The 19,032-nt window shown below is 37.5% G+C and overlaps 1 protein-coding gene across 1 annotated transcript in view; it reads right to left on the reverse strand.

The window, feature by feature from the left end:
* mettl14 (methyltransferase 14, N6-adenosine-methyltransferase non-catalytic subunit) overlaps positions 1–19,032 on the reverse strand; it is a 68,494-nt gene that overhangs the window by 36,229 nt on the left and 13,233 nt on the right. Inside the window, exons 2-3 of the mRNA XM_067990924.1 lie at positions 10,491–10,579; positions 3,011–3,098 (exon numbers count right to left, since the gene is read on the reverse strand). Coding sequence (XP_067847025.1) covers positions 3,011–3,098; positions 10,491–10,579 — 177 coding nt within the window. The remainder of the gene's footprint in view (positions 1–3,010; positions 3,099–10,490; positions 10,580–19,032) is intronic.

Consider the following 19,032-nt stretch of genomic DNA (forward strand, 5'->3'; position numbering starts at 1 on the left):
TGAGAACACATGCCTAACAATGGTGTCCATTAACCATTTTTTTAAAATGTATTAATCAAATGTAATTAGTCATATCTGGATTCCCAATTAGCCACATGTGCCGAGTGGCTAATGTATTAGACAACACTGACTTAGGCTCTTAAACCTAGTATATATAAATCTGAAAACAAGTTATAAGGAAAACAGAAAATCATTATTTTTCTGTGAGTAGACATGACAGGTATCCTATATTAATAGTTGGTTAAAGAGGATTCCAACCCAACAACAAATTTCAATAGTTTACTCACAAGCAAAACCCTCTCAAGCATGCTGATCCATGTGCTACTGAAGTGTGGGTTATATAGGAATGCATCTTGAAATGTTCCTTTTTTGCTCATTGCAAGAGGAATAGTTTCTTCAGTGGCTATACACTGTGGATAGCATGAAATTGTCATGGGCAACAGTCCACAGAAATAGGTTAGTACATTGGACAGATATATATCAGAGGAAACTTAATGCAGAGAAATGTGAGACCGTACATTTAGGGTGGAAGACTGAGAATATACAACAGATAGCAAAACTTTAAAAGGAGCAGAGGAACAGAAACACTTGGGTTTAGAAACTCAAATCTTTAAAAATGTGAGAACAAGTTGATAAAGCTACAAATAAAAAGCATATGGAATTCCAGGTTTTATAAATAAGGGCACTGAGTATAAAAGTTAAACTTACACAAATCATTATTTAGGCTACAGTTAGAATATTGCGTTGGATGTCCTATTTTACGAAGGATGTTATGGTTATGGAGAGGGTGCAGGAGAGATTCACTAAGATGACACAAGGATAATGGGCTTTAGTTATGAAAAGTGATTGAAAAACAAAGTTTATTAGAGCAGAGATCAAGAGTAGATCTGGCATTCAAAACTATGAAAATATTCAAACCTCCCAAACCCGCGACCTCTACCACCTAGAAGGACAAGGGCAGCAAGCACATGGGAACAACACCACCTGCACGTTCCCCTCCAAGTCACACACCATCCTGACAACATCCCTGCTGTAGTGTTGAAGACTTGTGCTCCACAACTAGCCACGCCTCCAGCCAAGCTGTTCAAGTACAGCTACAACACTGGCATCTACCCGACAAAGTGGAAAATTGCCCAGGTATGTCCTGTCCACAAAAAGCAGGACAAATCCAATCCGGCCAATTACTGCTCCATCAGTCTAATCTCAATCATCAGCAAAGTGATGGAAGGTGTCGTCGACAGTGCTATCAAGCGGCAATTACTCACCAATAACCTGCTCACCGATGCTCAGTTTGGGTTCCACCAGGACCACTCCGCTCCAGCCTTGGTCCAAACATGTACAAAAGAGCTGAATTCCAGAGGTGAAGTGAGAGTGACTGCCCTTGACAGCAAGGTAGCATTTGACAAAGTGTGGCATCAAGGAGCCCTAGTAAAACTGAAGTCAATGGGAATCAGGGTGAAAACTCTCCACTGGCTGCAGTCATACCTAGCACAATGGAAGATGGTAGTGGTTGTTGGAGACCAATCATCTCAGCCCCAGGACATTGCTGCAGGAGTTCCTCAGGGCAGTGTCCTAGGCCCAACCATCTTCAGCTGCTTCATCAATGACCTTCCCTCCATCACAAGGTCAGAAGTGGGAATGTTCGCTGATGATTGCACAGTGTCCAGTTCCATTCGCAATCCCACAGGTAATGAAGCAGTCCACGCTCTCATGCAGCAAGACCTGGACACATCCAGGCTTGGGCTGATAAGTGGCAAGTAACATTTGCACCATACAAGTGCCAAGCAAAGACCATCTCCAACAAGAGAGTCTAACCAGCTCCTGTTGACATTCAACGGCATTACCATCACCTAGTAATGCTGTTGAATGTCTACCACCATCAACATCCTGGGGGTCACCACTGACCAGAAACTAAACTGGACCAGCCACATAAATACTGTGGCTACAAGAGCAGGTCAGAGGTTGGGTATTCTGCTGTGAATGACTCACCAAAGCCTTTCCACCAGCTACGAGGCACAAGTCAGGAGTGTGATGGAATATTCTCCACTTGCCTGGACGAATGCAGCGCCAACATCACTCAAGAAGCTCAACACCATCCAGGACAAAGCACCCCATCTGATTGGCACCCCGTCCACCACCTTAAACATTCACTCCCTCCACCACCGGCGCACAGTGGCTACAGTGTCTACCAGTTACAAGATGCACTGCGGTAACTCACCAAGGCTTCTTCGACAGCACCTCCCAATCCCGCGATCTCTCCCACCTAGAAGGTCAAGGGCAGCAGGCATATGGGAACACGAGCACCTGCATGTTCCCCTCCAAGTCACACACCATCCCGACTTAGAAATATCGCCGTTCCTTCATCGTCGCTGGGTCAAAATCCTGGAACTCCCTTCCTAACAGCACTGTGGGAGAACCTTTACCACACGGATTGCAGCTGTTCAAGAAGGCGGCTCACCACCAGCTTCTCAAGGGCAATTAGGGATGGGCAATAAATGCTGGCCTTGCCAGTGACACCCACATCCCATGAAAGAATTAATAAAAAGGTTCAAAGTAACTTCTAGTTAATGGCTTTCATATTTAGAAATAAAATTAGATATAGATAGATACTGGTCAGAACAATTCCTCCACACAGCAGCACATGCTTCAGGTGATTTTGCTTATAAGTAAATTGTTAAAAACTTAGACCAAACCCCGCCTGCAATTTGTGACTGTTCTCCTTTGATTGCACATACTGCCAAATTTTATTCTACAAGAAATCATACTCAATTTCACAAACTAATACAACTCTAAACTAGACTTCTCAATTCTGGCATGATGTTGATTTTGCAGCATGTGTTTTCAATGTGATACACATTTTGTGGTGTCATAAGCTGAACTATAAACTAAGTTTCTTTGCAAATATTTCTACCATATGGGGTAGGCCAGATAAAAGAAATTAGATAGCATACATGTCAATTTTAGTTTGGAGGGTGAAAGATGACAAAAGACATTGCAAGGATGTAATTACTTTGTACTCTTCAAATTCTTCTTCACTAGCTTCTCCTTCTTCTGGAAATTTGCGCTTGGTACTCGGTGCAGATGTGTCATATGTTGCCCTAGAAGCATCAAACAAAACTTTCTTTTAATAAAGGCATCAATCCCCTGAAAACTTATCACAGATATAAGACTATTTCACTTACATGCACATGCAGAGTGTATTACAGAAATAATGTACAAGTAACCCCAATTGTTCTGGTTATGCTCTAAAATTTGCAGCTGAATCATCTTTCTTACCCTTCCCCTTCTATGAATTAATTTATACACATGAGCTATGCTATCAAATATGTATTTTATTCTGCAAATTAGCAATATTGTCACAATAAAATAATTTTGCTACAATAAATTATGGAGTTTATACTACTGGGGACAAATGGAGCTTTAATATGGGATCAAAAGTTTTAGTCCAAATATAAAATGCAATTAGAGGGCAGGGCGGGGGGGGGGGGGTTCTCAACAATGCTCCATTTTAATTAAAATTTATGAATGCCCATCATTTTCAGAATGCGGTCAAAATCCAAAAGGATATTTGCAATTTGTTCAACCAAAAGCTCTCTCAAATTGATCATGGATTTTTAACACATGACCCTGCCCACAGGAGGAGTTTGCCAATATTAAAGCTGCATTCTCCATCAATTCATTGGAGAAATAAATTTTTCTTTTAAAAGTACTCACCAAAATAGTCTGCTCCTTTAAAAAAAAGGAAACAAAAATGTGTCATGATCTAAAATTGTGTTTTGACTAAATTGGACTTTTCTCACTAAAAAAATAGAAACTTTCAGCCAGAAGATTCATCAACAAATATCTGCATACAAAATTGCCCCATTCTTTCCAGTTTTGGTGTATATTTTTGATGCATAGTGATGCAACGTATGGAACCAAGAAACAAAGCTTAATCCCCAATCTCAAATGAAGTGATTAAGCATTTTTACACATACAAAAAGCTGATGGTGATTGAACTGTACTGAATTGTACCAAGGAATCACAATTTGGTAACTTGCTACTAATCTTTAGCTATGTTAACAGCAATCTCAAAACATTCTTCAGTTTTGTTTTATAGGTAAATATGAAATACTCCATGACAAATGTTAAAGGCATTTTTAAATATAGTAGAAAAGAAGCACAACACTCATTCCGCCAGATACAATTCCAAACAAAATGCATTGACCAACAGGCTCACAAAAAATGACCTTCTTTACGCTGAATTGAGATTTTCTTGGTACATGTTATTGTTAACTGTTGCATTTTTTTAAATTAAAAAAGACTGCTAATTTCAATGAAAATTATGCAGGAATGCTGTTTTAGTTCAAGGTGAAGGAGACAAAAATACAAGCCCTATGTCAAGTTAAAGCCATAGGTATTTTTTTTCAAATTACTTTTACTGCTCAGAGGCAAGCGATATTATTGTTATAAAATGAAATATTTTCCCATTTTTGACAGTCAGCACCAACCACACCTGGGACAGGACAGACTGTGCCTCAACCCCAACCTCAGAACAGCTACCAATACTGCACCAATCTGACATTTCCATTTATCACAGCAGACAACCCTGACAGCCTCTCTGAAAAACGCTGTTAATTTATAGCTAAATGATGGTATTTTTGTGTTGTGGTTTTATGCCAATTAGAAATGAGGCTAAGACTAGGTGAAATATAAACAGTACAACGCACCTTCAGTCTGGACTAGACAATGGTCCCAAAGGATGAACGTGCAATATTCTAATTCACCACGACACCCAGTCCCCTTATAAAGCATTTTTAATTCAATGTTAACCACATTATGAAGCAGTGGAACTCTGCTATGTATAATCAATCAAGAACTATAAAGAAAAACATTTTCCTTAAATGTCTTCCCTTTACTCTCGTGCTGATTTTTGTTTTATAGTATCACCGGCCCTGACAGCCCTCCAAAACCTGGCCAAATGATCTTTGGTTACAGGTGAGCCTAGATAGTCTGCATCCATGAGACTGTGAGTGTCAGCATGCTATTCTAGCATAAAGTGCATCAGAGCTGCACCTAAACCTGCCTTCACCTGACTTCCACATACAATCTTTCTGGCAGGAATCATTGGGTAGTGACCGCAAGCAGAAACCTTTGCTGATGTTATTCTCCTATCTAGCCCACCATTTGGCCCTATTAAATCAAAGAGGCATATAAAGTTGCCAGAAAAAGCAGAAAACCTGAGGATTGGGAGCATTTTAGAATTCAGCAAAGTACATTCAAAACAGAGATTGATAGATTTCTAGCTATTAAAGGCATCAAGGGATATGGGGACGGTGCAGGAAAATGGTGTTGAGGTAGAAGATCAGCCATGATCTCGTTGAATGGCAGAGCAGGCTCGAGGGGCCGGATGGCCTACTCCTGTTCCTATTTCTTATGTTATGTACAAAGTACTCCTAATGCTTCCCTAGGTCAGTGGCCACAAACCCGGAATTAAACCTGACCAAGTAAATGTTGTTACCAAAGCTTGCATGCTACTTTACTGAAAACAATACAGAAACAAACAAACTACATCCATGGAAACAAACCACAAAAAAATGTAACCACAAAAAAAGTGTTTTATGCTTTCTTGGACTTTTTCAACCACGTGTTATTGTTAATTAAAGCCAGATATTTTATTACATCAAAGTTGCACATATGTGGATTCTACTGCAACTCAGTTGGTTTGATCTACATCCAATATAAAAATACTCTGTCAAATACTTGATATATTGACCCAGATTTTGCTGCAGCAGGGCATCTCTTGGTGTGTCCCATTAGTTGGACTTTTTTCCCTCACCATGCAGCTCGAGAAATGTTTGCCCTGTACGTTGCTGAAAGCGTGAGCTGGTAACGGGCAACGGGGCATCTGGGAGCTCAGCGAATGACAGGACCAACAGTCCATTTCCTTAACCAATGATGTTTAAGGATGGAGAAAGAAACAGAGGAACGACAGAGAAGGAGAGTAAATTAGAGTGGGTTAATTAGAGTCAAATCAGGTACAGAAAGAGAAATAAAGAGAGGGAAAGAAAGATTGGATTGAGAGAGAGACAGACAGAAAGGAAAAGTAAGGAAAAAAAGTTAAAATTTTAAATTTTACTAATCTCAAACAATTTACTACCTGTAGGAATGAGACTCGATTTTAAATTGTTCCCTTTCTGGGCTGAAATGGTTGATTGGCATTGCAGGAACATAAATCTCATTAAAAAGGTATTTACACTGTTAAGTAGCAGCCCCACCTTTCTAAGGCGAGTTTAATTGGCAATTATTGCGCAAATACAGCAACTTCATGAAACTCACGGGAAGTTTGAGGGCAAGCTGCTGTTTTCACGAGGCTAACTGTGCAAATTGTCCAGCAACTTGTGGCGATTCGCAATTCACGGGGTATCTCTTCTTCGCTACAAGTTACTAGACGATTTACACGTTAATAAAAGCGTGCGCATTAAACTTGCTGTTATTTTGGCAGTAAATTCTGGGCCATTATCTTCTATTGTCCAAATAGTTTATACTCATTCAGGTGATTGACAGAAAAGTCATTATGCACTAATTCTGGCAAAAACTGGGAAACTTCCTGCAGGTGGGTCAACAAGTTGCATTTATATAACAGCTTTAACGTAGGACAACGTCCCAAGGCACTTCAGCTAGATTGCTATTAGAAAACCATAACATGTTCAGACGTTTTAATGCAATAATAAGATGTCTGCTGCTTAACTGAAAACCAAAAAAGACAAGAAATGAAATCCCACATTTTTTGCATTTTAATATTGAGACATAAATAGCAGCAGTATGATGAGCGCTACACAACGACACAAGCTAATTAATTACCCACAGTTTGTACAAAAGATGTATACAATAAAACTGGAACAGCTGTAGTTATAGATCCCTGCAACCTCAAATTAACCTTGTATGTTGTATAAATCTTATACTGTTTCTGCACTAATGTACTGAACTGCCAGTATATTTTAGCCCATACAAGTTGTATTTTACTCAATGCTATTATTATTTCATTGCTATTAGGGAAAGACAAAATGGCATATTTTAGATAGTTGTAGATATAAAATAAATTCTAATGAAGGAATCTAAATCTAACGCTAGGTTAAATATCAAATAGAATTTTCACAAGGGAGAGCGAGCAGTTTCATTAAAATAGCCAAACTTCAATTAGATTTTTAAAAACTTCTCCAAAAGTGGAGTATTTGGTCATAATTACTCAAAAAGCACAACTATAAAGAAAAATTTATTTTAGCACTGACAGGAATTGGCAACATTGTTGTAATAAATTGTTATTGCTTCAGTGCAGCTTATCCCCATCAGCTCTTTACATCAAAAGCAGTGCTTACCAGCTTCATGACAAATGCAATTTTGATCTATACCTTTTCTTCACTCTGTTCAATCTCTATGCATCTAAAAACAGATAGTTTGCAGTTACAAAAATACTCATCTATACTATAGCAATTGAGTAAAAATTCTGAAACTATTATGTGACTTAAAGAATAAAGCACTTGCTATCAGGTCAGTTTAGCATTTGGTCTTTAACATGAAAACCAAAATTAAATTACACTATACAAGACCAATTCCATTTGTGTGCTGGAAAGGAACAATATCGGTCTATTGTTTTAATGATGAAATAAAATTTTAACAAATTCCGTTAGCATATCAAGAGTTAAATTTACAATAATTTAAGTCTGTTTTTCTATGAACAGCAAAGAAAACAAGACTATTCTTTCACCTGTGGGATTTGGGCTCCAATTTAGTCCCCAAAATGTCTGGACAAAAATCTTCCCTGCAGGTTGTAAGGACCATAAACAGTATTGGGCTTGGCCAGTCTCAACCCCGTGTCTCGTGAAGGAGAATCAACAGCACAAAACTGCCCATAGTTCAACATCAAATTGTTAGTCTTACTAATGCTATTGTTACCCCACCGTAAAAAAGGTACAAATGAGATGCATTAACTAATGCCAACGCACATGTACGTACCTACACATGTGCAGTAGTGCTCTGAATCGCAAAGGAAACCAAAGCACCCGATTTTGTCCAAGTGTAGCTTACCTGCATGTATTATATCTACCTACTGCACAAATCTACATGCTGATGAGGTTGAATTTGCTGTGATAGCTGGAGTAGTTTCAATGTGTCATCATGTACACTGGATTTGAGGATGTTGCATGAATTCCAACTATTATACTTGTGCCTACCACCTAATGTTATTCAACTGCCAGACTACTACCTGAGTAGGACTTAGTGGAGCCAATACAGTCAAAGCAGAATGCAATTCAGCAGCTTTATGCTATAATGTTTATTTCAATTTGTACCACTATGGGTGTAAATTCACCAAAAAAATTGTTGTAAAGCAAGGGCCACAAGCTTGGCTGGAATGGAAAATAGATATGTCTCACTAATACATTAGATACTTTGTTGGGGCAGAGTAGAGAAGTACTGAAAGACCACATTAAATGAGCACAAATAAAATTCATCAAAAAATTAAAAGGGAAAATGCAACAACTTCACGTAATTTTTTTACAATGAAATAATTCAATATGTTGCTAGTTGTAGAAAGATGAAGAGTGCCAAAGTAGAGGTATAATCACTATTTCTTTACCTATTTTCAATAATATGTTTGCAGTAATACAAACAATAAAACAAAGTTGAGTTCATAAGCACATCAGCCAGTTAATTACAAGAAGAAACTTGATCTCACTTTTAAATTTCCTATATTTGCCATTGTAAAAACAAAATCCTGTTTATAAGCAATCCTCTAAAGACGTGGCTTGGATTTTTTATCTCTGCAACCCAAAGAAATATCAAAACAGACTTTAGTAACAAAAGAATAGAAGCAGATACCAGAGACCACTACATATCAGAAAGGGGCACTGTCATCATAACAGTGTTTTATAGACAGAACTGGCTCTTGAATTGCCTCCATCACAAATGCCATCATGATCTGTTGAGTCAAAGTGCTTTGAATTTTACTTCATTTTATAGGTTAGAATCTGTAATTCTTACACACAAATGAGATATTGTGACTACTCAATATTCAAAATTGTAATGGTCTTGCAAGCCACTTTACTCAGTTGACAGTGCCCCTTTGGCATTAAGGAGTTATGAATTTGCTCCAAGTTTAGACTGCTATAAAATAGTATTTGTTTAGACTTTATTTTTTTTTTTAAAAGTGCAATACATAAAGGAGATAATGCAGGCTTCACACTTCCACTTCTATGGGTTACAGAACACTAGGAGCGTAAACTGAAATAGTAATTACAGCTTGTGTGTAAAATACCTTTGTCATAATAAATTTTATTACCTTAGACGCAAACACACAATCAATTATTTTGCAAGTTTTTTATTAAAATTCCTGAGAATGGTATTTAAGCTTTTTGAAAATCAACTTGGATGTGTATTTCAGAGTGCTATTAATCTACAAATGTTGGGCCTAAATCAATAATGGAGGAGTGGGATGTGCAGCTACAGACTGGAGATATAAAGTCAACTGTGCCTTAATGACAAAGAACATATGTAATTGTACACACTCAAAGCTCTGCTCCCCAGGTGGCTTATTTTTAAAATGGTAGAGAGGGGGTAGAAGCATTGCTTCTTTCCAAATATTGAACAAATTTCATAAGTTTGAAAAGTTCCCAGGAGGTCCAATAGACTACCTGGGTACGTATAAAATGTGGCTTTACACCAGACTGGAATTATGGTACATATGGTAAAGACTACTTGACTTGAATTACAAAGCCACTCTTGTGCCAATGTGCACACAAAACCACTTTACCCAGACCTAAAATTGATAGTTTAATAGCTCTGTAGTCTTGAAGGTGAAAAATAAAGAATCTACAATACATTATCTTGGTACCCTAAAGCTGAAATCACAAGGCTAATTCAATTATTTAGTTACATTGAATATAGTAGATAACAATGAAACACTATACTGCGGGGTATGGATTCATGCCTGCAATCTTCCACTTATTTAGTTGGTGATTTTAGCTGCATTGTTCCTAGCTGGGGGAGGGAATGTGGAAGAAAAGGGAAGAAAGAGAGGGGGAAAAGGGAATGTTATTCTATATTTTTGTGTGCCTTCTGGCAGCAGTTTCAACATAATTGCTTGCTCACCAACTTGACAATTGATGGTGCTTAAAACAGGGATCCCAACTGAGGGGAACAAAGGGAAAAATATGAGGGAATGTTACCCACACACACACAAAAAAAACAAGTACCCATATGTATCCTTGTTATAGGATGATGCAGGACCTATGCAAGATTGTACTTAATAAAGAATTCAGCTTTTTCTAGAATTAATTTCAGAATGTTACTTTTCAAAACAGTTTTTTTGTATGAAGTAGGGTAAGTAAGAGCCTATGGCTTTGCAGACCCATCTTACTATTAACAATCTATTTAACATAGTTGTAATCTCCTGTATTATTGTATATACAAACTATGAAAAAGGTTAAAAAAGCAGCTGTCTTCATACCAACCTGCAAGTTTCCCTGGTTTCAGCAATCTCCCTCTGTTCTTCCTTGCTGTTTAGGACTGCTCCAATGTTATCTGCACTTTCAGCTCCTAGCTAAGAAACAAATAGCAAACTGTAAAGTTTTACATTAGTTAGGCTACACAAAATAGTTCATATATATATACTTAAAAAGGTCAGTGTACAGTAAAATATGCACTGATGTACTGTGCTAATTTCTCATTAAAATCATTAGTAATTAAGCAGAATTATTTTAGTTTAGATACAAAGAAATTAATACGGGTTTGGCAACTTAACATTTAATTAGCTGGCTTATTTTATGAAACAAGCAGTCACCTTAAAAAAAATATTTTTAACACATCAACAAACAGCAAACTGTAAAGTTTTATGTTAATTAGGCGATATTGGATAGGATAAAAATAGATAAAGAGGTACTTAAAAGGTTGGCAATACTCAAAGTAGAAAAGTCACCTGGTCCAGATGAGATACATCCTAGGTTACTGAGAAAAGTAAGGATAGAAACTGCGGTGGCTCTGGCTACAATCGACATGGGAGCTGTGCCAGAGGACTGAAGGACTGCAAATGTTGCACCCTGTTCAAAAAAAAGGGGGGCGGGGTGAGGGATAAACCCAGCAATTATAGGCAGTCAGCCTAACATCGGTGTTGGGACGAGAATAATCCGGGACAAAATTAATTGGCACTTGGACAGGTATGGGCTAATAAATGAAAGTCAGCACAGATTTGTAAAAGGAAAATCATGTTTGACTAACTTGATTGAGTCCTTTGATGAAGTAATGGAGAGGGTTGATGTTGTGTATATGGACATTCAAAAGGCATTTAATAAAGCACCATATAATAGACTTGTAAGCAAAATTAAAGCCCATGGCATTAAAGGGATAGTGGTAGTTGTGGGTACAAAATGGGCCAGAAAGCAGTGGTGAATGGTTGTTTTTCAGACTGGAATGACGTATATAGTAGTGTTTCCCAGGGGTCAGTATTAGGACCACTGCTCTTTTTGATATATATTAATGACCTGGACATGGGTATAATTTCAAATCTGAAGATGACACAAAACTCGGAAATGTGGGGGGATAGTAACAGACTTCAGGAGGAGACAGACAGGTGAAATGGACAGGCACATGGCAGATGAAATTCAACGCTGAGAAGTGTGATGTGATACATTTTGGTAGAAAGAATAAGGAGGGGCAATATAAACGAAATAGTACAATTTTAAAGAGGGTGCAGGAACAGAGAGAGCTGGGGGTGCACATATACAAATCGTTGACAGTGGCAGGACAAGTTGATAAGGCTGTTAAAAAAAGCATATGGGATTCTAGGCTTTATTAATAGAAGCACAGAGTACAAAAACAGGGAAGTTAAACTAAACCTTTATAAAACACTAGTTAGACCTCAGCTGGAGTATTGTGTTCAATTCTGGGAACCACACTTTAGGAAGGATGTCAAAGCCTTAAAGAGGGTGCAGAAGAGATTTACTAGAATGGTACCAGGGATGAGGGACTTCAGTTATGTGGAGAGACTGCAGAACCTGGAGCTGTTCTCCTTAGAGCAGAGAAAGTTAAGAGGAGATTTGATAGAGATATTCAAAATCATGAATGGTTTTGATAGAGTAAATAAGGAGAAACTGTTTTCAGTGGCAGAATGGTCGGTAACCAAAGGACACAGATTTAAGGTGAAAGGCAAAAGAACCAGAGGCAATAAGGAAGCATTTTTTTTACACAGCGAGTTGTTATGATCTGGAATGGAGTGCCTGAAAGGGTGGTGGAAGCAGATTCAATCTGAAAACGGATTCAATTTGAAAACGGATAAATACTCGAAGGGAAAAAAATTGCAGGCTATGGGGAAAGAGCAGGGGAGTGAGACTAATTGGATCTACCAAAGAGCCAGCACAGGCACAATGGGGCAAATGGCCTCCTTCTGTGCTGTATCCTACTATGATACCATTAAACAAATTACAATACACTTTGCCCTCAAACTAAAAGAAAGATGTATGTTTACAAGACATAAAAAGGTTTTAAAAATATTACCACCAATGCCCTGGAGAAATTAGATTTTCACAAGAGATGGCTTAGAATAATTTAGATCAGATACAGTACTTCAAATGTTGGTAGCATTCTGTAATACCACAAATGAACATTATATTGTGAGCAATGTCTTAGTCAGCAGCATTTTGTATATAATTAGTTACAGATGAAAAATACAATAGCATGCCAGTCAACTTGACTAGTGGCTTAAAGATACTACTACTGCAAATTCAAATTTCTCATGAGGCCAATAAATGCTATCTTCACACTTCAAAGCACTCTACGAGAAGAGTCAGTGAGGCAATGTAGACCCAGTGACAACAAAACAACCACAGAGAAACAATTAAATCTCATTTGACAGATTTATGGCAAAATAGGACATTTCTGTAGTCATTTATATTGTAAATGAATTTGCAAATCATTCAAAATTTATGAAGTTATCTTTTGAAGCCTGTAAGTTATTTTGTTCATTAATAAACTCCAATGATTACTTACAAATGCAAATTCCCCTTTCCTTATGCAAGACTTTTAAAAATGTCGAGACATCTTTGTAATACATTTATATTCTTACATTTTTGAAAAAATATTTAAAATGTATATGCTGAAACAGCAATAGCATATGTACTCCATTCATCAGAGCAGGGCAGGATTTGTTACTTTCCAACAAATGTACAGATTCAAGAATTCACATTCACTGGCGTTTGTCTGTTGCTGATGGTGCTATAAAATCAACCCTATAATGTAAATGGGGTAAGAGGCCCACCATATCATTGAACAACTTCTATTAGAAGCTTTTGTAAAATATAAGAGGATATTAATGAGCACCAAATTCCTCGTGAAATTTATCATTGTTTTGACCATACATTTTTTTTGGAGCACTTAGAACAATACGTCGTAGAACCAACCAGGGAACAGGCTATTTTGGATCTTGTAATGTGCAATGAGACAGGGTTAATTAGTACTGTCATAGAAAAGAATCCTCTGGAGAAGAACGATCATAGTATAACAGAATGTCACACTAAGTTTGAGAGTGATAGACTTAAGTCCAAAACTAGAGTCTTAAACTTAAATAAAGCCAATTACATAGGTATGAGGAACAGTTGGCCACCGTAGATTGGGAAATTAGATTAAAAGTGTATGATGGTAGATAAGCAGTGGCAAACATTTAAAGAAATATTTCAAAATTCTCAACGATTATATATTCCATTGAGAAGTAAAAACTCCTTGGGAAAAATGATCCATCCTTGGCTAACTAAAGAAGTTAAGGATAGTACTGGATTAAAAGAAGAGGCTTATAATGTTGCGAAGAATAGTAGTAAGCCTGAGGATTGGGAGAGTATTAGAAACCAACAAAGGATGACCAGAAAATTGATTAAAAAGGCAGAAAATAGAATGAGAGTAAACCAGCAAGAAATATAAAAACAGATTGTAAGAGATTCTACAAGTATGTAAAAAGAGAGTAGCAAAAGTAAATGTAGGTCCCTTAGAGGCCGAGACAGGAGAAATTATAGTGGGGAATAAGGAAATGGCAGAGACGTTAAACAAATATTTTGTATCTGTCTTCACAGTAGAAGACACAAAAAGCATACCAAAAATAGTGGGGAACCAAGGGGCTAATGAGAGTGAGGAACTTAAAGTAATTAATATTAGTAGAGAAAAAGTACTAGAGAAACTAACGGGACTAAAAGCCGACCAATCCCTTGGACCTGGTGGCCGATATCCTAGGGTTCTAAAAGAGATGGCTGCAGAGATAGTGGGTGCAATGGTTGTGATCTTCCAAAATTCCCTAGATTCTAGGACGGTCCCAGCGGATTGGAAGGTAGCAAATGTAACACCGCTATTCAAGAAAAAGAAAGAGGAAACACGGAACTTTAGTGAGTTATCAATTACCTACAGATCCCTTCCTTAATCCAATACCTTTAACAGGTATCCCTGCATAGAGTGAACATGCCTGGAGTTTCCCAGCCCCAAAAGGATGACACGATGGGTGAAATTTCCAATTTGGCTAGGGACAGAAAACTGGTGGTAGCAGATCAGCCACCTGTTATTTACCCTGGTAGATTTTCCTTTCCATTGAAGTTAATAGAAAGGAGGGGGAAAAAAATCAAGTAGGTGCATAACGAGCTGTCGATCTGCTACCACTAGTTTTCTATCCCAGATGAAATTGAAAATTACCCCTATATTTGTGCATGCTAAGGGACATCTGCCACACATATGCCTATCCCTCTTTCAGACTGGAACTTACTGATTTGGTCTAAACTACCAACCTCGTGCACATTTTTGTGCCATTTGTGAATTTAAGAATTGTTCCATTCAAGTCCACATCCAAGTCAATAATGAAAATCATGTACAGCAATGGTCCCAAAACACAGCCCTGTGGAACTCGATCCATAACCAGACCCTGTTCAGATCCATTCCCATTAATGATAACCCACTACCTATCCACCATATTATCTGTCCAATTCCAAACCTATGCCATACTTTATCAATCATTTTCTGGAAATCTGGGTATATATCAACAACTGTAATATCCACTATCCTGCTCACTTCTTCAAAGGACTCTCAGATTAGTGAGGTAGGACTAACATTTCCTGAAACTATGCTTTTAATCTCTAGTAACTGCCAGACTCTCCAACTGATCATAAATCACATCCCATTATAGCAGCTTTGTTACATCCAACAGCAAACTAACAGGTCTATAATTACCAGGGTCCAATTTGTTCCCTTTTTAAGTAATGAGACACGACCCTCCCTACAATCCATGATGACTAGCCAAGACCTCAATAAGCCAGTGGCTCACATACAAAATTGCCCATTTCCTTTTGCATTATGGAATAAGGTCTAGCTACCCTATAGTATTAACCATCTTAATCTTAAAGACCATTTTAGCAGTAGCTTTTATTGAAGCTGTGCATCTATCCTGAACTCCCAGACCATAATATTGTCTTCAGAAGTGAAAACCAATGCAAATATCTACTTAGCTCCTCAACCATTTTTTTATCCTCATATCTAACCTGCTCAGATGAATCCCTCAAAAGATCAATGCAATCTTTAATTATTTTCCGACTTCTAACATATTTTATTTTTAAAAAGCCATCCCATCGCTACTACAGATTTCCACCATCCTTTTTTAACATTCCTATTTCTGGCCAGAGTTATTCTCAGTGTTTTTAAAAAATATATATTTATCCCTACTTTTGACAGTTGTTTCTTTTATAGGATAATTTCCCCATGAACCTCCCTATTTAGCTACTTAGGTTTCAAGTTACCATGAACCCTTTTTATCTTGGGGATGCAAGAGACTCCCTTGTCCATCAGCATGGTTTTAAATAAATCAACTTTTCCTCTATACTACAATTATTCTTACTTAACATACCCTAATGTGCATTCCCCAAATCTTCCGTCATACATGAAAATTTATCCCTTCTGGTTGCAGTTCAAACCTAACTTTTGAAACTTTCAAATTTAACAGTTTCAAAAGTGCGCAGGTTATCGGTCGAGCTGCTTTTAAGTTTCTAGATGTTAGAAGAAATTAATCATTATCCTCAGCTTTTTTGACATTAGAAATGCCACCTGCAGTCAAACATCTCTGAGCAAAGCTCTGCACATACACGTAAACAAAATGTGCACAGATTTCTGCTTTTCGAAGTAGAGAGCTGTATGTGAGTGGCAGTATAACTTAGTGCTACCGGCTCACACAACTCTAAAAATGCTACTGGCAGCAACAGCAATGGCTCAGCAAATTTATCCAGTGAGCAGCTGAGCTATACAGTCTAAAAAGGTCCTAGGTCCTGTTTCTACTCTATGTTGGTTTAGCTGATCTCAGCCAGGTTACAATAAAGTAGCAATAATTGGCCTCAGCAGCCCTGGGCTACAGAGTTCCAGTTAAATTAGAAACGTCAAACATTGCAAATTGTACATACTGTAGTTTATTGGTGGGAACAGCTGCCAAAGAATCTTTTCTTATTCTTGCAGTGTCTGTATCCAAAGCACACATTTGTACTAACAAAGGTACGGGTGCAGTGAATTTTACGGTCCAAATCTTTACCATCTTCTAGAAAACTACTAAAATTAAAAATATAAGACCAGAATCTTCAGTTTGAGAGGCTCAATGTTTATAGCCTCAATTCTGTTCTTCAGCATTTAGAACTGATACTTGAACTTGGCCTCAGTTCTTCACCTTTCAAACAATCCACACCACACCGCTTTTGTATAATCGGTTTCATCATTTTGTACGAGGTAGCCCAAAATGCCAAGTTGTACAAATTCACAAGCCATGAAGTGAAAAACAGCTTGCATGTGTACTAACAATCCAGACATTTGTTTGACCCAAATACAGGAAGAGTTTGTTCAAATTGAGCATTGAACAGAGATCTCATTAACAAGATTTGTTACTGGTAATAAATCAAACACAACTTTTACAAATGAAGTAGGCTAGGGGAACCAAACTAAAAAAATTACATTTTTATGACATAAAACACAAGTTAAATTCCTTCATTTATGTTTGTTCCAATGTAACTTCAGTTTCTATCAGAATTTTTTTGCTCAGTTATGTAACTTAAAAACTATACTGAATATAAAACTGGACTTCTGTTCATAAATTTTACTTCTTAGGGTAAGACCTTAGTTTGACTCCCCAGCAATATGATGCAAAATGCCTAAGCTCACCACAATTGTTAATCCATGTATCATTTTAAGATTTATTTATGGCCTAATTCCAGTCAGGGGCTCCTGCCATGGAAATGTGCATGTGTTCATTTAATAGGATAGAAAATCAGGCACTGTGGGCCTGCGATTTTCAGGCCCATGCCTCCTGCAAGTGCCATTCTGTGCCTGGAGTGCCCGATTGTGGAATCAGCATTTAATGTCAATTAAATGTTTTCACTATGTAAGATCCTTTAACAAGTATAAGCTTTACTAGGTGTTTGCTTAGATTTTTTTTAAAAATAAAGCCCCTCAAGCAAGTGCTTAAACACATTTTTCTACAATATGATCAAAGAATAGCTGCTATTCCTAATACCCTGTACCATATTGAGCAGGTTACTATTGAGCATTCAAGGCAATGCATTAATCCAATCATATGTCCTGTAAGTACACAAGAAAAGTCATTCACCCATGAACAGGTGATTTACTGGAGGTGAGAAGAAGGTTTGAATCTGTCCTGTAGAGCTTGCAAGAACTGGGTCTACAGAGAAAAAGCAGGTAGTTGCCTCAAAACTACTCAAGCATGTTAGTTATACTTCACCTAGTCAAGAAAAAATTAATTAGCCTTTATCACAGAATGCCATTCAACTGAGCTGATTAGAGACAAATTAAGTTACTTTTTTCCCTCTATTTGGAGTATTTATATCAACTAATGCAACACTGAGTTATATATAGCATTAGCTAAATAGGCACCAATATAGCAACCGTTTTCAATCAGGGGCGGAATATCATTTCAAAGCATGACCAACAACAGGCTTCAAGATATAGTAATACAGTGTAGCAATGTATAACTTAATGTTACACGTAATTTTGTGATGCAACTGATTCCAATTGTTTTTGTTCCGGACCTCTGGGGCAAGTTTAAAAACAATGAAAACTAAGCCTTAGTGCAGTTTGAACTATATTAATTCAGGATTAGTCCAGCACACCAATTCTGTACTAAAATCACAGCTGTTTCTTGAAAACTGGGTAAGTGTTCAAAAAATTTGAGAATTTTAAAAAAGGGCAACCATGTTTGAAACGCTGCAACTATCTTCAATGCTGGCTAACAAGTGTATGTTGTGACAATAAAAATTCCACTATTTCTTACCCAAGCTTCAACCCTCATGAAAATTCTCAGATTTTCAGACTGGGTTATCTGAATCACAGAGAGCTCATCAGGTTATTGTCTGGCAAGCATCAAATTTCTGTATTCGTTGACTTATTAGCATGATATTCCTATTGATGTGAACTTATTTAAATAATGTTTCCACGTTGATAGCACTGTTTTCCTTTGGGTAGCTGATAATGTCATTTAGGAAAAGGGCCCAAGAAGTGTTTCAGTATTTGTAGAGGGTCTCCCACACAGAAAAGTTTGAAAACCACTTTATATTATACTAACTTTCAGAGCTGTGTGAGCAAATGACAGTTATACTGCTATCTAAGTCATAGAAATCCAAAAGTTCTGGGCATGTGCACTCAAATCAAAGCTCTGTTCACAAGCTTTAAATTCCCTGTGAAAACTTCTGGTAAAAAAGAGCCATTGTTTCCATCAGCTCTTTCCGAACATTGGAAATTTAAAATGTACCTGCTGGACTCCTAAAATTTTAATACTTAAGTTTCAAAAGTTGGCTCACACTGATTATAGATTATATGCATCCAGTGCAAAGTCAAAGCTGTGCAAGACTACTTCCTCCCAGTGGTCTTATACCTGACAAAATATCAAATTGACCCCCTCTTTAACTGCAGCTGTATTGCTCACCTTGCATCACTGCAATGCCAAAAATCCGTTGCAAATAATTGCACTGGACAATCAAACAGAAT

This window comes from Heptranchias perlo, chromosome 1 (genome assembly GCF_035084215.1).
Source record: "Heptranchias perlo isolate sHepPer1 chromosome 1, sHepPer1.hap1, whole genome shotgun sequence".
Taxonomy (NCBI): domain Eukaryota; kingdom Metazoa; phylum Chordata; class Chondrichthyes; order Hexanchiformes; family Hexanchidae; genus Heptranchias; species Heptranchias perlo.